Raw genomic sequence first — 22526 nt, forward strand, 5'->3', positions numbered from 1 at the left:
AATGGGGAAAGCAGAGCCAAGTGTCCTGGGGGTGCAGACCTGTCATTATTCCAAGTGGTCCCTTGGGGTCTATTTTGTGGCAGCCCCTTTATGGGGAGAGAGGGAGAGGAGGGCACAGAGCCCCAGGGCCTCTCCTGCCCAGGTGAGGCTGGGAGTGGTGGCACCTCCCTGGTGCCTTGGAAAGGTCCCAGCATGGGAACAAACCCTGCCCCCTCCCCTGCTGCCAGCCCAGCCTGCCAGCCAGGCCTGCCCAGGTGTGTGCCCAGCCCTCAGGTCGCCCCCGAGCCTCCTCCAGTGAGGAGCTGGGCTGGGTTCAAAGCCAGTGGAGAGCAGAAACCCAGGCTGCAGTTCCTGCAAGGACCAGGGGCCAAAACCACCCTCAGCTGCTCCTCGGAACAGCCAGGGCACTGCTGCACATGTGGTAGAAACACTGAACTGTGGGGCCCATACGGTCCCTCCCTGGCTCCAGGGACATGTTCTGAGTGCTCCACACATCCCCAGGGCACTTCTGACTGCCCCACATACAGAGAGGACATTTCTGACTGCCCCACACACAGGGCACTTCTGACTGCCTTACACACACCCCTAGGACATTTCTGAGTGCCCCTCACACCCAGGACATTTCTGACTGCTCCATACACACCCTCAGGACATTTCTGAGTGCCCCTCACACACTCCCATGACATTTCTGAGTGCCCCTCACACCCAGGACATTTCTGACTGCCCCTCACACACTCCCATGACATTTCTGAGTGCCCCTCACACCCAGGACATTTCTGACTGCCCCTCACAGCCAGGACATTTCTGAGGGCCCCTCACAGCCAGGACATTTCTGAGTGCCCCTCACACCTAGGACATTTCTGAGGGCCCCTCACACCCTCAGGACATTTCTGAGGGCCCCTCACACCCAGGACATTTCTGAGTGCCCCTCACCCAGTGCAAACCTCCCAGGTCAGCAGAGGAGCTCCAGCTCCCCTCAGCACAAAGCTGGGCAGGCTCTGGGCTCTCACCTGTCTCCAGGTGTGGGCAGGGATGGTGGCACAGGGACTGGAGCAGGGCAGGGTCTGAGGACTCCTGTGGCCTTTTCCAAAGGCTCTCCCATGACATTTAGCCAGCTGCAGGGACATGTGTGTCACACTGAGCCTCAGAACCTCACAGCATCACTTGTCCTGCAAGGAACTGCTTGTCAACTTACTATCTCTGCTAATTAAAACAATTAATTAACACATGTGCTACATGTCTTTGTCATTCCTGGCCAGTGTTGCTGTGCCTGTTCCCATGGTTACATGAGACTTCCCAACCAAACTCTTTCTTTTCCCCTTCAAGACACAATGTGCTGTTCCTTGAGCAGAGGAACCACCACTCCCAGGGTCAGAGGAGGAAATCAATAATTCTAAATCTCTTCACTAAGAGGAAGCAACTCACTAAATGCAGAATGATTTCAAAATTACTTCTATTTTACATGATCAGGCAATTTGATTATTTCACAATTGAAAAATATTACCAAGCCATCTTTGGCATCCATCTGGGTGCACTGTTGGATGATCTCAGAGGCCTTTCAGCCTGAATGATTATGTGATTCTCTGATCTCTGCATTGCTGTTAACCTGTTTCACAGATCCCAAATCCAGGAACAACACTGGGTTTTGACCTGAAGTCAACTCAAACCAAGTGAGAGGGGACTGATTGCTGAATGTAGGTGAGAAATCTGCTGCAGAGATGGATGTGAAGGACAGATTTAGCTTGAGGAGTGTCTGAAAGTAGCTGAGAGCCTGGTTATGAATTGCTGCCTTTATAGAAACACAGATCAGAGAGATCAAACCTTTCTGATTGAACTGCTCCAAATCAGTGATGGATTAAAGCCCTGTGGCTGAAGGCCACTCATTTCCAGAGTCAGACAGGATCTGGATGGTGCAGGAATAGAGCTGGGATTCAGGATTGCTGTCCCTGGCAGTGTCCAAAGCCAGGCTGGACAGGGCTTGGAGCAATCTGGGACACTGGAAGGGGTGGGACAGTGGAAGGGCTGGCACTGGATGGGCTTTAAGGTCCTTCCAAGCCAACCCATCCCGGGACTGTGATTTCCAGAGGGGATTTCCAGAGGCAGGGTGTGCTCAGGACAGGTGGCTCTGTTTGAGCCCTGTGCCTGTCCCTGAGCAGGGGTGCAGGGAAGGAGCCCCCACAGGGCAGAGAGCCCAGCTCTGCTCCCCACTCAGCCCCAGAGTCTCTCCCTGCTGCCCCAGCCAGAGGTGACAGCGCCCAGTGGTGCCTGGGGCTGGAGAACATCCCCAGCCAGCAGCGCTGGCACTTCCTGAGCCACGTCTGCCTCAGCCCTGCTGGCCTCACAAAGACATTATGGAGAAAAAGAGGAAGTAATGAGAAGATTTTTTTTTTTTCCTTGTTGTTGCGTTTTTAATATCAGCAGCAGAAATCCCAATGCACAGTGCACAGAGGCTGAAGAATGTGTCCTGAGAACCCTTCCCAGAGCCAGCCTGGAAAAGCAGATGCTCTCCAGCCAGTAGAGATGTTCCTGAGCCACGCAGGGCTGCAGGCACAGCCAAGGCACAGCTGCACATCCCCTGCACACCTACAGAACCGCCCAAACACAGCCAGGAGCAGGCAGCAATGTGCCCACAGCACTGTGTGGATGTTACCTCCAGCACAGGGTGTAAAACCAAACCATTGACAGGCTGCAGGTTGCTCTGGTTGAAAAACACACAAATGCAGAAGTAAAAAAGCCCCAAACCTCACACCCATGGAGAAAAAGGCCACGCACACATGAGAGAAAAGGGAAGACACACATGCATAGCCATGGCAGTTTTACAGCTTTTAAGTCATCATCAGGAAACAAATTAACTCTTGCTTTAGGAAACAGCCCAAGCACTTCCAAGGCTTTGGGAGGGAGAGCCTGGCACCACAGCAAATGTGTGACCCCCCCCAGCACAAAAACACTCCTTGCACTGCACTCCAGGCAAAATAATAATGGCTCTTTTGCTGGGGGAAAGGAAGGATAATGGTTACTTAGAAAGTGCTCCAGACAAGCTGTCAGGTTGAATTCAGAGAACTGGAGTCTACTCTGGGACAGCGCTGGCTCGGGGTGATCCCTTGTGAGTTGGGTTTCCTGCCTGCTACAGCTTAAAGACAACGATTCTTTGTTTCCAGTTTTTCTGGTGAAAAAACACACGCCTGCCTCCGAAGAGGGTCAGGGAGAAAGCAGACAAAACACTAACTCTGGAATTTCAAAGGAAAACAATTAAAAAAAAAAAAGAAAGTATAAAAAGCAAAATCCAAGCGCGCTGGCTACTGTCTCCCCTGAACTCATAAATCCCTGCTTGGCCACACAGCCAAAATGAAAGGAGACCTAAAAAAGCCTCCCCTTTTTCTGCTGCTGAGCTAAAAATGGGATATTTCATCACCAGGCACACAAATATCATAGAGAAATGTTTTAGCAAGTACAGACAATTAGGAGAGCACAAAGCTGCAGCTGCTTTTCCTCTGCCACAGCTGAACTGGGGAGTTTAAAACCTTTGCTGTGAAAAGGAACTGCACTGACACACACTCAGAGGAGAGTTTATTTGACGTGGTCAATATTTTTCACTACAACCTTTTAGATCTGAAAAATCTTTCAGGAGAAGAGGTTTATGCAGGAATTTGAGAGGTTTTCCTGTGGGAACTGTGCTTATGCAACCACGTTCCCTGCAGTCTCTGCCCCCTTCTCCCCAGTCCCCCCAAATCTGAACCTGTTACCCCAAATTGTCACTCAGTTTGACAAGTTGGAGAGAAGAGTTTTGAGGAGTTCCTGCCAGTTTAAAGGGAACAGAGGCTGCAGCCCTGATGGGGAGAAAAGCAGCTGCACAGACCCATATTTTGTGAGGTACCAGGGAATTGGAGGGAAAGAGATTTTAATTGATGCTCCAACACCAGGAAACTCTTTCTTAGGGCCTCACAACGAGCATTGGTACAAAGCCCCAGGAAATCACACTGGATTTCAGAGTTCACTGATTTATTTATCCTCTTAAATTTGCCAACAGCCCCACCAAACACACAAACACACACCTTGTACCCAAACATCCTCATTGTTCACACAACAACTTCTACAATCTGATCATAAATATGGGATAGTCACAGAATAAACCCTTAAAATTCCCCCCTCCATCCCTGTTCATGTATTCACACAGAGATTTCTTCTGTCTTTGAAAGGTACCACATCCCTTTTCCCTGTGCTCTGCTGGAGTTTCGGTTGGATTGCTGAGACTTTGGGCTGGTTTGTCACTGTTCTCAGCCAAATCTGGAAGGCTCAAGAAGGATCAAATCCCTCTCTGCAGCTCCCTGCCAGGAGCTGGGGTGGGGGTTGGGGTTTCTCCCAGGAACAGCTACAGGACAGGAGGAATCGCCCTCAGGCTGTGGCTGTGCCAGGGGAGGCTCAGGCTGGAATTTCCTCATGGAAAGGGTTGTTAAACACTGGGAGGGGCTGCCCAGCAAGGTTTGGAGTCCCCATCCCTGGAGGTGTCCAAGGAACACCTGGAGGTGGCACTCAGTGCCCTGGGCTGGAGACAAGGTGGGGATTGTTCACAGGTTGGATTTGATGGTCTGGGAGGGCTTTTCCAATTTAAATGATTCTGGGATTCTGTTACCTTGGGCTGAGCACGGCGTGTGCAGAGCACAGACCTGTGTGAATGCACCTTTTGCACCAAGATCCTGAATGACCTGGAGACAAACAGCCCCAGGAACCTCTGTGGTTAATGTCACCTGTGATGCTGAGCCTCCCCTCAGCCCCTCTGCCACCTCCCTGCACAAACACCACTTCCCTGGGACCAGCAGTGTTGGAGCTGGGGGTGCTCAGCCTGGAGAAAAGGAGACTCAGGGGTCTCTCATCACTCTCTGCATGTCCCTCATCACTCTCTGCATCTCCTGAAAGGTGCCTGTGCTCAGTTGGGGCTGGGCTCTTTCTCCAGGAACTGACACAACCAGAGCACACAGCCTCGAGCTGCACCAAGGGAAATACAGGCTGGATACCAGGAAAAAGTTTTTTACAGAAAGAGTGATAAAGTTCTGGAATGTTCTGCCCAGGGAGGTGGTGGAGTCCCCATCCCTGGGTGTGTTTAACAAAGCCTGGATGTGGCACTGGGTGCCAGGGTTGAGTTGAGCTGTTGGGGCTGGGTTGGACTCCATGATCTTGAAGGTCTCTTCCAACCCAGCGATTCTGTGAATTGGAAAGTACCACACATCCCAGCCCAGGCATTCCCACAGGCTGCATGGCCACAGGGAACTTCACACATCCACAGGGAACTTCACACATCCACACACCAGGGTTCTGCCTTGCTGGGAGCCCCCAGCTCTGCCCTGGCCTCAGCTCCTGCACAGCATTCTGCTCGAGTCTTAAACACAAGAATTACACAGACCCCGACACACTAAAAACTTTAAAACTGTGCTGGAGCGAGGCCAGAGAGCTCAGAGCCCTTTGGGGACGTGGCCCTTTGGCCTCCCAATGTTGTTGTATGCGAATATTCTTTCCATTTCCCTGTGGAAAGCTGCTCAAATGACACCGTTCTGCAGGAGAGCAGTTTAAGGTCTCCCTGGACTGGGGCAGATCTGTGGGCTCAGATTCCTGTCCCTGTCTCCAGTACCCACAGCAGATCACTCATTTCTCCAAACAGTCCCAGAAAATGACCCAGACCATGTCTGCACTGGGAGGGGGACACAGCTCTTTCCATTCAGCCATGAGAGCAGCCTCATTTCATTTCCCAGAAAATTGCTCTCCAGCCAAAAACCACTGGTGATTTTCATTAGAGCCATTTACTCCTCTGAGGCAGCTGAAGACAATTTGTCCCAGTGACGCTCAGTCCCATCCTTTGGAGTGTTTATGAGGCTGGGAGGGAGAAGCTGAGGCAGCAGGAGCCTTGGAACAGGACAAGGATCTACCTGTCTGCTGGGAGAACACTCAGCTGCCCTGGGCCCCACCGTGGGACTTCAGGATCTGCTGTAAAGATTCCCAAAACTCCTGCTGCAGAGTTCTGCACTTGGGCTGCCCCAAAGCAGAGCTGCAGCTCCTGTTTGCAGAGCTGGCACTGCAGGGAGTGAGGGGGCAGAAAGCAGAAGGGAAAAAGGGAGTCAGATCTGCAGCTGCAGCCAGGGCACCAAAGCCAGCCCAGGGACAGCACTGGGACAGGGCCAGGCTCCCTGTGCTCCTGGGGACATCATCCTGGAGGAGGGAGCAGAGCCTGTGCTGCATCTGCAACATCTGCAGCTGTCTGTGCTGCAGCTGCACTTTTTTTTCTGACCTGTGGGTTCTTTTTTCCAGCCGTGGATGGAACATGTTGTGTAAAGCACAGTGTCAATGTATGCAAAGGGCTCCTGTCTCTCTCCCTGCAATCTGCACAAGCAGCTTATTTGCACTAGTTATGTAGAAAAGCTACAGGAGGAGTGAAGAAAATTGTATTTTTTTCCTATCTTTGTCATGGTTGGTACTATTTCATCACCTGCTTTTGAATCCTCAAGGGAAGGTGGTTAGAAAAACTCATCTGTTTTTATTCACAGACACAGAGAGGAGAAATGTTTACAGGATTGGTAGATTCCAGATGCACTGGCATGAAGAAAACTGTTTAATCTTTTGAGAAGTTAAAAAATCATTTAAAAAATAATAATTTTTAACATGAAATTCCTTTTCCAAAAGAATATAATCTTTTGGAGTGAGAATATCATCTTGAAGTGAGCCCATTAGAAAGGAAACAAGGAAAATCCTGTTTCCTAAAAAAAACAGCCTGAGGAATTCCAAGTCCAGTTTTATGAGTATCATGAGTCTCTGCTGTGCTATTGGATGAGCCACTTCACTCTGCTCTCCCAGTCCCTTATCTGCCAGCCTGTCCTGCTCTCCTGTCCCTTTTCCTTATCTCAGTAACCTCAGCCAGCTGCAGTGGCTTGGAGTGGGGCAGTTTGTGCTACACCCATACCCAGTGTGGAAGGAATGATGGAATTTATGCCCTATAGGGAGAAATGGGGGAGGAATAGATGGGATTTCAACATTTCTACGTAGTTCCTAACTTTTATTTGCCTCTCTTCTGGGCGTGCTTGGTCCTTTATTGACACATAATGAAAGTTCCATGTGAAGCTGAGGGCTCCACGCTGACAGCAGTGAACCCAGAGCTCTGTCAGCTGCACTACAGAGACACCCTTGAGGCCACTAAAAATGCAGGGGGAGGGACACTTTCCCCTCAAATTTCTTTCAGTCTGAGCGACTCAAGGCCCAAGTCACAAAGTGTTTAAAAATTCAGAGGAGTGCAGTCCTACACAGAGATTTTCTCTTGAAGAAAAAAAAAAAAAAATCAGACTTTTCTTGGCTTTATTTTTAGCAATTGCCTGGCCTGAGACAGAATGAGCAGAGGTTTGGGTGTAAGGGAAAATTGTGAAGGAGCACATGTCCCTCTTTTATTCCCTTTATTCCCACTATATCCCTACTACACAGTGCAAGCCCAGCTTGAATGAACTTTAAATAAATTATTATTAATGTCAAAGCAGCAGTCAGAGCACAGCCTGAGTGGCTCTGTCCCTATAATGACCCTGTTTTACCAACTGGTGCTGCCTCAGAGGGGAGAACAGTGCCAGGGAGCTGCAGTGGATTTACCTGCTGGACAGAGGGAGCTGCTGGAGGAGCAGCCCTGACCTCGTGCCCAGCTCCAAGGCAGATGTGAAATGCAAGGAGAGAGCAGGGCCCTGAGGGCAGCACAGAAAGGAGGCAGCCAGACCCTCCCTGCAGGAGCTGTTAAATGTGGGCTCTGTTTGCTGCAGCCCCTCAGTGCAATGGAGGTTTTGTCTCTCCTTCTGCCTTTCCCCACTGCTTTTAATCCAAACTTGTGGCTTGTCCATGCAGCCACGTTCTCCTCAAGAGCAGAGAAGCATTTGTGACAGTCAGGGAGCTGGCACAGGGACAGGCTGGCTCCAGGGGCTGGGCAGGAGTTTCACCCCTCCCCAGAAACTTCTCCAAGGAGGAGCTGAACAGAGCCCCGGGAACAAACCCAATGTTCCTGCAGCAGCACAATGGGAAAGGAAAACCCCATTAGAGCCTCCTGTCCCTACCCAGGAGTTACAGAGCACAGATTTTTGCTCCTTATCATCCTACTTGGGGGTGATAAATTCACCCAGATAGCCACTATATCAATTCAAGTTCTCTGTGTAGGTAAGGGATGTGCTTCATCCTGTCCCTGCCCATGGCCATGGACTAAACCAGATGATCCTTAAGGTCCCGTCCAACCATTCTGGAATTCTGTGATCACACCAATATTCACAACATTTTCCTGACTGAGAGTCCAGTTTGTCAATAAAAATAAGAACAAGGAACAGGGCTGGAGCTGCAGAGAAAAACCTAAAACACCTGACTGAAGGACCCACAAACAACTCCAAAGCCTGAAGGAGCCTCAAGAGGGCTATTAACGTTTAAACTCCAGGGTTTCTAAGTGATGGCTACATGTTCAGAATTTCGACTAGATTAAAAAAAAAAAAAAAAGGGTTATTTGAAACAAAACAGAAAATCAAACTATTCCAAAATGAAATTGTCAAAAAGATACATTTTGTCCTCCTTGCTGGTTGAAACAAGCTACAGATCTATGGATGGGTTTGGAATACCTGAGTGCCCTTTACAGTAGTAAAATTCATTGTGAGAAGATTTGATCCTTTCAACTGTGAACTTAGAGGAAAACAGAGTCTCAGGCCTTACTGTGTGAGATTCCAAACTGTTCACATCAGGAACAGAAAATGTGCCAGCAGTTCACCAGCTCAGCAAAACACCCGTGTGACAGTGACACCTTTGAAGCTGGCTGGACAAGCAGAGATGGCATTTCCAGCCTGGGTGGGGCTGCACAGTGAGAATTATTCCTTTTTAACTGTGCTGTGAATGCAGAGTGGAGCAGAACATTTTCTGCCAAGGATATTATTAACAAGGTCTAGTTTTAACCCAATCAAACCCAGGACATTTATATGCAAGACACTGACCTTCTTTGGTGGCAAGACGTGAGGAGTCTGTGTGGGATGGAGTGTTGTAGACCAGCAGTGAGCTACCTGCAAGGCAAAGAAAGGGAGTTAGAGCCGTCTGGGCACAGGGAGCCATCAGGGCAGGTAGGAAATGCTGTTAAAGGCATGAAAAAAGAAGCTAATTTTGCTGTTAATTAGGCACACATTTTCTGTGAAACTCATCTAAAAGCTTGGTAGCTGCAGGGCACACGTGCTGCTGTTTCCTCACTTGACTCCTTCACTGAGTGCCTTGATGTCCCCCATTGAAAACTGTTCCTAAGGGGTGAGGTTGTACAGGTAGAGGATCTGTCCCAGAACAGCCTCCAGAAATGCCTGTGGCACAGTTTCTGTGACAGGATAAGGAAGAAACTTTTCTCTCTCTGGCTGTGATAGAGAAATTTTCTGTTTGAGGAACAGGCAGGAGAAAAGACACAAATTGCACTGTCAGGACCTTTTTGGCCATTTTTAGAGTGTCACATGCTTGGTTTGGGGTCAGCAGCTGCACAGCTCTCACTGGGATTCCAACATCTCCCTGCTCTGGGGAATTTGGGAGCAGCTCCCTTTCTTCAGAGAGGCCTTTCCATCCAGCCCCACGTGACACACAAGTGCAGCACAAAAAGAACCTGTTGGAAGGGTCTCTGTTTTGCACCGTCTGTGGGGGAAATGTTCCTTTCTAAGCATTTCCTTCTGGTTCTCCTGTAAACTCTCCTGGAAATGGAGGAGGAGATCCTGGGAGTCCAGGGAAGCCAGCATGAAATGCCCATTTCATGGCTGTCTGGTTAAGTGTGCTCACATCACCCCTGGGCTCACCCTCCTGCAGCTCTTGGAGCAGCAGCTGCTGGGGCAGTGACAGCCCTGACAGGGCACAGGGTCCTGTGTGTCCTGAGGCTGTGGCTGGAGCAGCACCAATGCTGCCCTGAGTGCTTTCACACTCTGAGATCCCCTCCATGAAGGGGATCCTGCCCTGAGCATCCCCAGCGCCCCAGCAGGGCAGGAACCCCTCTCAGCAGCTGAGCAGCCTTGGGGCTGAGCCCTGCACGTTCCTCTGGTGCACAGGGTCCCAGCTGCCCCTCAGTGCTCGCAGAGTGTCTGTCCTGTGAGAGCTGAGGTTTGGGCAGGTCCCTGACAGATTTGAGAGCCTTTGCAGTGCTGGATGCTGCTGGCCTTGTGCTGCAGCGCATTTCTGTCCTGCCCAAGGCAAACAAAGCCGGAGGCTGCACAAGCCAGCAGCACACGCAGGCGGGAGGTGCTGGGAAACAAAGCTGCTCGCAGGGAGGGGAGGAGGGATGGTACCACATGCTGCAAGTCAGGGGATGCTTCCAGAGACCAGGATGGATGGTGAACGAGGAGGTAAAGAGTTCAGAAGGATCCCGAGGGCACCCTGGCTCTGAAAGCTGCCAGTGGCCAAAGGGATTGGCTGGAATATTTAGAGAGATTGGCTGCTGGAGGAATTGAAACAACTCTGTCCACGTAACTCATGTTTTCATCGGATGGTTTCTGGCTTTGGCATTTCTTTCTTGAATATCTGTGGGGAAACTCCTGTCCACCACTCTCTCCTTTTCAGGTTATTTAAAGCAATCCTGAGTGCAACGCCCAGCCCAGCTTCCCCCTGCCAGACAGGGAAGTGCTGGGGAATTCAGAAACGTGGTTTTCTATGACTAAATGGGCTGCAAATGAGTGGCTGGGGCGGTGGGGGTGGGGTGATGAATAGCACTGAGCGAGCAGGATCAACCTACAGCTACTTTAGGGTAAAAAATGCAGCCCAAGCCACTGGAAAGGACCGGCGCCTCCCCCGGTTTAATTGCTCAAAGTTCTCACCTTTGCCCGGCAGTCTGAGGTTTCTGGTGGGAACACCACAGAGAGGGAAATGTGTTTCCTATTAAGGGTTTCAATGGAGGAGGGAAAGGGAGAAAGGCAGAGACCCAGATCAGGACAGAGGGAAGCAGACAGACAGACAGACACAAGCCAGGCTGCTCCTCCCTCTCTCCTTTGAGGGCAGAGCTTTGGGTGATGAATTTTCATTTTTGTTCCATTCCCCTCCCTGGGTGAGGGACACGAAGGATGGATCAGGTCTCTGGTATGGTTAATGCAGTGAGGGCTGTTCTCCCATAATTAATGTTTAAACACGCTCTTTTATGGCACCCCCCACTCTTCCCTTTCTTTTATTTCCCTTGCATTCATTACAAAAAGATGGAGAAGGACTGAAAAGCAGGAGAGGTTTTTCCCATAAACCCTTCCCTCCCACGAGGCAGCTCATCCTTCAGAGGGACAGGAACATCTTGGTTCCACAGTCTCAGGTTTATTTAATTTGAGAGTCTTTTTTACCCTCGCCTTCCCCAGGCCCTGCATGGCTCCTGCTGGAATCCAGGTCCTGCTGCACTTGGCAGGATGGTTTTGCTGGGCATTAACACATGGCTCAAAAACCACTGAACAGTTTTCTACTTCTCACCACAGCCTCATTCTTTCCCTTTCAGGCTCTTCCCCTTTGTGCCACCAACAGGGAGGGAAAGGATGGAGGTGGCAGTTCAGCTTCTTTTGATCTTCACCCAAACACAGCATGGATGCATCCAAAACTCCCTTCCCCTGCCCAACAGCTGGCTGGAGAGTATTCACCAGGCAGAATGTGCTGCAGAAAGATCAGTCTGGAGCCCCAAAGTGTGTGGGGATGAGCAAAAGGAAGGCAAATCAAGGCATGGCTTGATTTTGGAGAGGGAACTAAAAGGAACATGCACAGAAAGATGATTGTTTGAGGGGGTGGGCAGGGAGTTCCCTGAAAGATCCACTGGGGTGTTTTGGGAAGCTCCAAAGGATGGAGAGTGCTGCAGGACTGGGCTCTGCACTCTGAAATCTCCTGAGGATCACAGAGGCTCTGGAATGCCTGACAGCTTCCATGGCTTGTGGCCACAGGAAACAACTGCACCATTCTGAGCCAGGCCTAAAGGTGCTGTGGGATGAGTTTGGGTTACTCTTGACTGCACTACACAGCTCACCTTGAACCTTGCACTGCTAAAACTGAGACTGAGCTTTTGTTGAGGTCATGCAGATGTTGCTGGTTTATTTTTTCAGTCTGGACTCAGATGTGCCAAAATAATGTATTTCATAGGCAGCTTTAAGGAAGGTTTCACCCTGATTAGGAGTGTAAAATGCTGAGAACCTTCTGGGAAAGCTCATTTTCAGGGGGTCTCCTTGTTGGGTGAGGAAACAACTCAGAAAGTTCAGATGATCTTTGTTTCTTGGAAAACAAACCCCAAAGCTGAGGTTTCATAAATCATCACATATCCAGCTTAACATCCCGAGACCACAAACACCTTTAGAGAGCCTGGGCAGAGGCAATCCAGCCTGTAGGTCTGCACTGCCCCCAAATCCTCCTGTGCTGGTGGCCATCACCTGTTCCCTACCCTAAGCAGGGAATGTCTGTGGGACAAACACCCTTCCAAAAGGAGAAAACTTGTGAAAATGAAAGCCCAAACCCCCATGGCACTGAGCTACAGGTTCCGCGCTGAACATCCACTGGAAGCTGGTCTGGAAAAGCCATCAGCTCCTCTGGAAGGGGTTTCTGCATGAGGGAGACACTCAGCACTGCCCAGAGCAGCCTGTCCTCGGGCTGGGAGCAGCTGCAGGGAAGCAGGAATGCTCTGCCCAGCTCCAGCAGCCAGGAGCTGCTCTGAGGAGCACATCTGGGATCAGCACACACACATCCATCATCCTAAAGTGGCACGGACTGGCACTGAATTCCCTGTGAAACAGGAGTGAGCAGTCTGCCTGAGTCCAGCGAAGTTCCTCGAGTTTTGCAGTGGCTTAAAGCACAGAAATCACTGCAGGCACTGCCCTGGCAGGACAGGATGTTCTGATGATCATTATTGCAGCAGCACTTAAATATTGCAGCTGCAGCAGGGCTGCAGTGCTGGGCACAGCCAGCACTGTGAGGCACAACCCCTGCTCCACAGACACCATCCTGTGGTAGGTGAGGAATGTCATGGCTGACTCTCACAATTAAAAGGCAAATCTTAAGTAAGTATATGCTAAGAGAAGTTTTATAGATGTATAGTTATGTTTTACTCCCCTTGCCTTGTTACCAGGGGGTGGTCTGGGTTTGGGACATTTGGGAGGGTTGGCTTGTTAATATGGCAACAGCTGACCTCCAATGTGTAAGAAAGTGATCTCCTCAAGATGTCAGGAAGTGATCCCCACCACTGGACAGTGAAGAAGGAGTTGATGGACAAGATTTTGGGAGGGGCTAAAGGGTTAAAATGTGCACCATCCATTGTATGGATGAGCACATGGTGAAAAATCCTCTGCTCCTGGCACGGTAATATTTTCTCTATTCAGTCTTCTGTTGTATTTTTTTATAAGGTTTTAATAAACCTTCTAAACTTTTGGAAGTGAGTATCATTCCTCACAATCCCAATGGAGGGGCCCAGAGAGAAGGCAGGATGGCTGGTGCCACCTTACAGACAGCAAAACCTCCTCATTTCAGGTGTTTAAAGGCAAGGTGTGACCCAGGGACTGCTGTCCTGAATGTCAGCGTGCCCTGGTGCTGCCTTGCTGGCCATGAAGACCAGTGTGACCAGACCTCAGTGTCCAAGGGATCAAGCAGGAAGCTGCTCCTGAGCAAATGAGCAGCAGCAGATGGTAAGAGTGGCCACTGAACCCAGGCTTAGGGGCTCGTGCCATGAGATCAACCATGCAATTCCCCTGATGCTGCCTTTGGTCAGCCCAAACAACGGGACACAAACACTGGGATGATCCTGGAGATGCCACCTGGAGAATTCCACTCCTCTGCCAAGCTTTCCAAATCCAGCCTGCTCGTATGCTTTGAACCCATCCAACTCCATCTCTCTGACAATTCTCAAACCTTATCAATAACACAACTCAAGTGTCCCACTTGGGTGTTTATCTTGTGGGAATTGAGAAGCGTTTTTGGTTCCAAAGTGCCCGATTTCCCCAGCCCCAGGCAGCAGGTTTGGCCTGCACAGAACTGCCTTCCCATTTCCCAGGAAACTGTCTAATTCCACAGGCAATCATTGAAAGCTTCCTGTGGACTGGCAGCTCTTTTCTGATGAAACAGAATTAAATTTGCCATTGATTTTGGATGGGAAATTATTTTATTGTCCAGTCACAAGGAACAACTGTTCAAATCCAACAGTTTGGTTTTTTTGTTGTGAATCATTTCCTTGGCTCGACTTCTCAAGAAAAATAAAGGTGGGGCTTCCAGAGGCACCCATCTGTGATCTAACTTCTGTGCCACTGGAATCTGTGAAACTCCCACTGATTTTGGGCAGGGAGAGATCAACTTTGAAGAAACATCCTAAATTCTGTATCTGCTTCACTGGCTAGAGGAGACATCTTCAGCTGCCTTTTCATCACGATTGGATTTTCTAGTGGAGAAAATATACTTTGGCCTTTCTCTCCCTTGCCCTTCCACCTTGATTTATGGCACCTTCTCCTGATTTTTGAGTGTTTGAATAATGATACCCCTATAAAAGCTGTTTCACTGGGAAAAACAGCAGAGCATGTGGGGCCCAGCTCCAGTTCTCTGCCTCATCAGAGCACCATTACCCTCAGCACAATTCTGTGAGGAAAGGAAATGCTTTTAGCTCCATTTACAAGTGAAGAGGAGACATCTGGAAGCTGTGGGTGTGATCATGATTGCACAGAAGTCTTGGAAAAGCTGAAATCTAAGACTCCCAGCATCAGGTGCATGTGCCATCCCTAAGGTGATCATTCCTGTTTGGGTGCTGGGATAACACTTTTCCAGACTGCTCACAGCTCCTGGGTTTGGGGCTTAATAGAGCAAAAAGGGGGATTGGATCCATCCCATACTCAAGTGTGGTGCAGAAAGGAGCAATAAAGAGCTTCCATAACCTTTTTCTCACAGTCCTGGGTCATTTGCACAACATCTGTGCCAGCACATTTACATATGGGAATCACTCTTGGGTTTTGAACTCTCTCCAACAAACCTGGGCCTGCAGGAGCACAGGAAAGCTCCAGCCCTGGCCAGTTGTGGGTCCTGTTCCTGGGGAGGGCACAGGCCTCTGACTGCAGAGCTATGGAATTGTTTGCCTGAGACAAATCAGTTAATGTCAGGCTTAATCTCCATGGCAAATTTGTGCATTTTTATCACATAGCCACAGATGTTGTTATCAGTAAGACTTATCTAATCTCCTCCAGAGCCCTGCTCAGTTCTTCACCTCCCTGATAGCACCAGTAGCTCCATCTGTCTTCATCTTGTTCATCTGAACTTTCCAAGCCCATTTTACTCCCTGCTTCTCTGCTTGCTCTCTCTGCTTGCCTTGCTCTGCTCATCTCCCTGTCCCTTGCTGCAGGAGGAGCCCTGGGAGTTCACGCCGGGGCAGGGGCTGGGATGGGCAGGGCAATACTCACTTTCCCTGAGGTAACTGAGGTGAGACAGCAGAACTTCTGTGTTGTAGGGGGAGGTGGTGCGCAGGAAGTCGTCCTTGTTCATTTTGCAGAGCTCCTTGCCGTCCATGTTCTGGAAGATGGTGGTGTCGATCTCCATCAAGCCGTACTCCTTGATTGCCCACTCCAGCCACTGGCGCACATGCTCCTGGGTCCAGAGGGTGGGATCTGCCAGGGGAGAACACAGGATGGGCACACACACACCTGCAGAGTCCCTGCAGCCCTGCCACAGCACCAGACACTGTTTCACAGGCAGAGATATTGAATTTACTGACCCCCTTTGCCAGGGTGAGCAGGCACCGTGCTGGAGCAGGGCTCAGCATGGACAGCCTGGCCTGGTCACTGCTGCCTTCCCCACCTGCCCAAAGCTCCCTCCTCTGCTTGGGAACAGCTCCAGTGACATTGGACTCTTCTCGGTCTGGAAAAAGCTTCCCAAAGGAAGCTGAGCTCTTTGAGAGGGAGTTCCTGTCCCAGTGTGTCTTTGCAAGGCTCTGGGCAGGGACATCAGGGCTGTGCGAGTCCCACCACGGGTATTAGGGAGCCCACAGCTGGCAGGAGAAACCCTGAGCATGGGGTGTTCATGATCAGCAAAGGGACTCAGAAAGTAAAATAAAAATAAAAAGTTAAAATAAAATAAAATGAAATAAAATTTTAAAAAATAAAATTAAAACCAAAAATAAAATCAAATAATAAAAAACAAAAATAAAAAATAAAATGAAACCCAAAATAAATAAAATGAAATAAAATAAAATAAAATAAAAATAATAAAATAAAACCCAAAATTAAATTAAAATAAATTAAATTTTAAAAATAAAAAATGAAATAAAACCAAAATAAACTAAAATAATAAAATACAATAAAATAAAAAATAAAAAAATAAAAATAAAATAAAACCTAAAATAAAATAAAATAAAATAGTGTGGCTAGAACAGAGCAGCTTGCCCTGGCTGTGAGTGGGAGCTGTTCACCCCAGGCAGGAGCACAGTCCTGCCTCCCTGTCCCTGTAAGGCAGCCAGCTGTGCGAGGGCCGGTGCATTTTGTGCTGTCTGGGCGGCCCCGAGTGCCAGCAGAGCTCCAGCTGTGGGATCCTTATTGCTGCTGCTGACGTAGGAGCTGCTCCAGCCCGGCTGGAGCTCAGCCCCGTGGAGATGAGTGGTTAAAAACAGCAATCGGCCTTTGAATTCTGCAAAGGGCATTAGATCAGAGGGCCCAGCAAGAGCTGGTGCCACAGTGCTTGACAGCCATTTTCAGAGCATATCAGCATTCTCAGATGTTTCCTGTGCTGCTGCTGCTCCCCACAGATCGGTTTCCAAGCTGGAGCTGCACACTCATGTTCTGCTGCAGCTGCACAGGATTGCAGAGGAGTTCAAACTCTGGAGATGTCTGATGTGTCATTAACAGCTGGCCCAGCTCTGGGACAGACCTCAGACACTCAGATCCCAGGGAGCTGAGAACATGGAACAGGAACATGCCCAGGGCTCTGGGGGTGCTCTGGGCAGAACAAGAAATGCCTGTGCCTGGATTTAGGGGGTGTGAAGCAATGCCTCAGCCCAGGGCTGGACACTGGGTGCCCAGAAAGGTCAGGAGGTGCCCACACCTGGCATTCCTGGGCACCTGAGCCCTGCAATAACAGCACCAAGCAGAGAACTGAGACCAAGGGAACTGAAATGTAACTGAGACCTTTCCCCACTGAATCCCCAGAAAACCTGGGCTGCTGAAAGTTGAATTCAGAACAAGGAATTTACAACCCCACACCTTTGCAAGTCTGCTCTAAGAGCGACAGATGGATTTCCTTCAGGTTTTGGCAATAGTTAATTGAAATTCTGCTTTCTAAGCACTGGCCAAATGCTACAAATTTTACAATGCAAGTATTCAAGGGAGCATTCTTTTTTTTTTTTTTTTTAATTGAAAGACTTATTTGTCTTGAGTTTTGAAAACAGCCTAACATCTAGAGGGCATAGTGAATTTGTGGCCTCCCTTTAAACACTGTAAAAGACATTGAATGGTGTCTGAAAATCTGCCTTCTTGAAACATGGCTTTGAGCTCATTATTACTACTATTGTAAGCCTAATGTGACATTATTCTTGCTTATCTTCGCCTTAATGCACTATAAATCTCCATTCTGGATTAAATTAAAATATCCAAATGCCTTTCTTGGATGACTTGGCCTCCTCTCCTGCAGCCAGAGATCTGGGATGATGTTCATTATTGTCTTCCAAAGTCTGGTAAATCTCTGCTCTTTCACAAGGATCTCAAGGGTTTGATTTGTGAATGGTCATAAGGGGGGGGGGGGAAAGTCCTTTTCTTCACTTTCCTTCAAAGAGGAGATTCCAAATTTTCTCTTCTACTGGGGGCACTGAAAGTAATTTCCCCTATTTCAACAATGCTAAACTTCAGCTCACCCTTGGTTTTTTTAAACATACAGGAAAAGTACTGCCCCTGGAACATCTTTAATTACACAGGGACTGGTTGTTGCCAGCTGCATCTTTCCAGGCAGGGTGACACTGGACACAACTGTGCTGATGTCCCCAAGCAGCTCAGCCAGTCCCTCAAACATCAGCCTGAATGGGATTTAGAGGTTTGCCATCAGTCTTTTATTGGCTTCTCCTCACTGCATTCAGTTCAAGCCTTTCCTTTTCATCCTAAATGGCAAACAAATGCTTGGGAACTGTCATCTGCTCGTGGTCAAGCCACGCTCAGAGAAAGGAGCTGAATTCCACGAGTGCATTTCCTCCTGCCAGCACTGTCTGCCTGCCCTCCTGCCCTGCTGAAAGCCTCAGAGCTGGGCCACTTCTGGGATGTCACTGGGCCAGCACTTGGCTCCTTTGCAGGAAAGTTCCTGGCCCTGGCTGTTTATAAACTTCACAGGAAAACTGCTCCTCACTCCAGGTTCAGGCTTCCCCCCACAGCAGCTCTCACCCCTGAGTGTCCAAATGCATCCAGAGCATCCTGCCAGCTCCAGGCAGCAGATGTGGATACCAAACACAAACAAAGCTGGACAGGAATGTTTCTGTGTGACAATTTTTGGAAGGATAACACAGTTCCTGCAAAATAGAATTTTTCTGGGTTTCTACATCTAACAAAAAAAAAAAAATGGAAACAAAATAGCTCATTTTGAATCAATCAGTGTGACTTGAAAGTGCAGCTGGATCCTGGGAGCACCAGGGAGTTATAACTTGGGCTCACTTCATTCCTCTTTGATCATCCCCTGTGTGTCCCAGGAAGCAGATTCTCCTCTAACACATGACAGGAGATGGATTTGGTTCAGCACACCAAAACAATACTTCATTCCGGGGAAAAAATTTTAAAAGAAAATAAAAAGAAAAGAAAAAGCACCAGAAAAGAAATGCTGCCTATCCTGATTCAGATCATGCACCAGGACATGGGAATTCTCTCTAGCCAGAAACTCTGATATTTTCCTTACTTTTTGCGTGGTTTGTAAGAGAGAAAATTCCTCAGGGAGCGGATAAACAAACCAAACAAAAATCTCCTGCAGGCAGAGCAGGGAGAGCTGCCCCAGCGGATGGCAGTACCTGCAGGGACGATGACCCTCCTCTCGTTGGTGGTCATGTTGGGGGGAGGCCCGTTCTTCTCATCCATGTAGGTGCTGTAGCTCATGGGGCTGGACTCGCTCCCTGCTCCCACCAGCTTGCCACACTTGCTCACGCTGCAGTCCACGGGGGACTCCCTGCAAGGCAAAGCAAAGCTGGGTCAGCATCAGAGCCCCTCCATCCCTGCACACAGGAGGGGCTGCCCACGGGGGGACACTCAGCTGTCCCTCTCCCTTATGGAGAGGCCATTCCTGACCTGTTACTGGGTGTCATAAGGGGGCTGTGGGGCACACAGGGATCTCTGATAATGCAGCTGGAGCCTCCAAGGGAATGACTCCAGGCAAGGCAATGTCTGCAGCGGCTCTGAAATACCAACACTCCCAAACCTGGTAAGGAGCCAGTGCCCAGGACAGCAGTCTGTGGGTTACACCCCACTCCCTCATGCCTGGATGCTCAGTGCACTCCAACAGTTCTCCAGGCAAGGCTGGCTGTTCCTGGGAGCCCTGTCGGGCTGTTCCGCCCTTTGTGGTGCTAAAACACCCTGGTGCTGCAGTGGAGCCTGGCAATGGCACACAGGTGCTCTGCCCACCTGCCCTGAGGTGTTTCTGCAGAGCCCACAGGGACACAGGAACAGCCCTTTCATTAACAAAGAACCCAGACCACCCACTCAAAGGGACAGGGCCGTCCCCAGAGAACACCCAATGGCAGCACAGTCTGATCGATCCAAGGACAGAGCTTGTCTGTTCTTGGAGCCTCCAGAGCTGCAGGAGCATTTGGATAACACTCAGGGACAGGGTGGGATTGCTGGGTGTCCTATGCAGGGACAGGAGTTGGACTCAGTGATCCTGTGGGTCCCTTCCAACACAGCCTGTTCAATTGTTCTATTGTTCAATTATTGTATTATTCTGTTATTCTATTATTCTCTGACTAATAGTGCCACAGTTCACTACCTGGTGAGGAAATCTGGGAATCTTGGATGCCCCAGGCATGAGTCAGGAACTTCAGGCCCCAGTATGGGTGTGAAAAGGGCTCCAGTTTAACTCCTGAGGTCCTAGGGTGATGAAGAGGGGACATCCAGCAGCTCAGGTGGCACCGTGCCAAGGCCTGGCCTACTGCAGAGCCTTGGGAAGACTCTGGGAGAACTGACAGTCTCCAAAGCCCAAGAGGGAGCAGGGATTGTGCTTTTCTCCAGCTGCAGGAGCAGCTCCTGCCTTTCATCCCTTCAAAGCCCAGCCCCAAGCCTGCCAGGCACACACAGCACATCCCACCTCGAGGGGCTTCCAGGGAAGGGCACATTGTTCTCACCTTCCCAAGGGGGGGAATTAGTGCACATCCTCTGCACAGAGCAAGCCCAGGCATTATCCCAGAGCCATTTCCAGGGCAGTTTAGGCCATGCTTTAATCCCAGAGCTGTCCTTCTCCTCTGGCAGAAGCCAAGAGCTTCTGGAGGGACCCATTCCCTGCAGGGTAAGCACGGTGACAATGCACAAATCCCACCCTCTGAGCTCAGCTGGCAAGAGGTCCAAGCAGGACACTAAACAAATTTGTCTCTTAACCTGAGCTGGGGGGGAGGGAGCAGTGCCTGAAATTCAGTTATCATGGCTGGGAGATAAATGCTCCACCGAGATATTCCAAGGCAGACGGTAATTTTTTCCTCATGTCCGACGAAGGGAATGTTGCTGGAAAATGGAAATAAGATGTATAACTTACACATGTTCGAATTTAGGGGTTTACTAGTTCGCCTACTGTCTTTCCAGGCAGGGAACCAAAATCCGCCTTCAGAGAGGCAACTGCTGAAGGCTCCATGTCCCCGGGGCAGCCAGGGAGGCTGAGGAGCTGCGAGGACACGAGGACACGAGAACACGGGGCTTTCACAGGTGAATCAGCAGCGCTGGGTCCCTGGGGCACTGCCCCTGCCAGGTGGGCAAGTGGTGTCTGGCAGGGAACGGCCCCGGGGCCGCAGCGGGGAGCTGAGTGGGCACAGAGCTGAGTGGGCACAGAGCTGAGACCTGCTGGGCACAGAGCTGAGTGGGCACAGAGCTGAGTGGGCACAGAGCTGAGTGCTGCTGGGCACAGAGCTGAGTGGGCACAGAGCTGAGTGCTGCTGGGCACAGAGCTGAGTGGGCACAGAGCTGAGACCTGCTGGGCACAGAGCTGAGTGGGCACAGAGCTGAGTGGGCACAGAGCTGAGTGGGCACAGAGCTGAGACCTGCTGGGCACAGAGCTGAGTGCTGCTGGGCACAGAGCTGAGTGCTTGGGCACAGAGCTGAGTGGGCACAGAGCTGAGTGCTGATGGGCACAGAGCTGAGTGGGCACAGAGCTGAGTGGGCACAGAGCTGAGACCTGCTGGGCACAGAGCTGAGTGGGCACAGAGCTGAGTGGGCACAGAGCTGAGTGCTGATGGGCACAGAGCTGAGTGCTGAGTGCTGCTGGGCACAGAGCTGAGTACTGCTGGGCACAGAGCTGAGTGCTGAGTACTGCTGGGCACAGAGCTGAGACCTGCTGGGCACAGAGCTGAGTGTTTGGGCACAGAGCTGAGACCTGCTGGGTATGGAGCTGAGTCCTTGGGCACAAAGCTGAGTCCTGCTGGGCACAGAGCTGAGATCTGCTGGGCACAGAGCTGAGTGCAGCTGGGCATGGCCTGGGCTGGGGAGGCCCAGGGAGGTATCTGTGATCCAGGAGTGACAGCATGGTCTGGGTATGACAGAGTCATCCAGGTGTGACACTGCTCCAGGTGTGACACTGCGAGCCAGGTGTGACACGATGATCCAGGTGTGATGATCCAGGTGTGACACCATGCTCAGGGGTGTGACCCTGTGCTCCCGGGGCTCATACTGTCCTCCAGCGTGTCACATTGTCCTCCAGGGTGTGACAGCCTGATTCAGGAGTGACAGACTTATCTCGGAGTGACAGAGTTATCCAGGTGTGACAGAGTGATCCAGATGTGACAGAGTTATCCAGGTGTGACAGAGTGATCCAGATGTGACAGAGTTATCCAGATGTGACAGAGTGATCCAGGAGTGACAGAGTGATCCAGGAGTGACAGTGTGATCCAGGTGTGACAGTGTGATCCAGGAGTGACAGAGTGATCCAGGTGTGACAGAGTTATCCAGGTGTGACAGAGTGATCCAGGTGTGACAGAGTGATCCAGGTATGACAGTGATCCAGGTGTGACAGAGTGATCCAGGTGTGACAGAGTGATCCAGGTATGACAGTGATCCAGGTGTGACAGAGTGATCCAGGTGTGACAGTGTGATCCAGGTGTGACAGAGTGATCCAGGAGTGACAGTGATCCAGGAGTGACAGAGTGATCCAGGAGTGACAGAGTGATCCAGGTGTGACAGTGTGATCCAGGTGTGACAGAGTGATCCAGGAGTGACAGTGATCCAGGAGTGACAGAGTGATCCAGGAGTGACAGAGTGATCCAGGTGTGACAGAGTGATCCAGGAGTGACAGTGTCATCCAGGTGTGACAGTGTGATCCAGGTGTGACAGAGTGATCCAGGTGTGACAGAGTGATCCAGGTGTGACAGAGTTATCCAGGTGTGACAGAGTGAT

The 22526-nt window shown here is 50.3% G+C and overlaps 1 protein-coding gene across 3 annotated transcripts in view; it reads right to left on the reverse strand.

Annotated features, from left to right (window-relative positions):
• The window catches only part of FLI1 (Fli-1 proto-oncogene, ETS transcription factor), a 90462-nt gene that overhangs the window by 11367 nt on the left and 56569 nt on the right, over positions 1 to 22526 (reverse strand). For all 3 annotated transcript variants that reach the window (XM_066564344.1, XM_066564346.1, XM_066564345.1), the window contains 3 exons: positions 18953 to 19107; positions 15384 to 15587; positions 8982 to 9047 (listed from right to left, as the gene is read on the reverse strand). In XM_066564344.1, coding sequence (XP_066420441.1) covers positions 8982 to 9047; positions 15384 to 15587; positions 18953 to 19107 — 425 coding nt within the window. The remainder of the gene's footprint in view (positions 1 to 8981; positions 9048 to 15383; positions 15588 to 18952; positions 19108 to 22526) is intronic.

Source organism: Molothrus aeneus, chromosome 22, assembly GCF_037042795.1.
Source record: "Molothrus aeneus isolate 106 chromosome 22, BPBGC_Maene_1.0, whole genome shotgun sequence".
Classification (NCBI taxonomy): Eukaryota; Metazoa; Chordata; class Aves; order Passeriformes; family Icteridae; genus Molothrus; species Molothrus aeneus.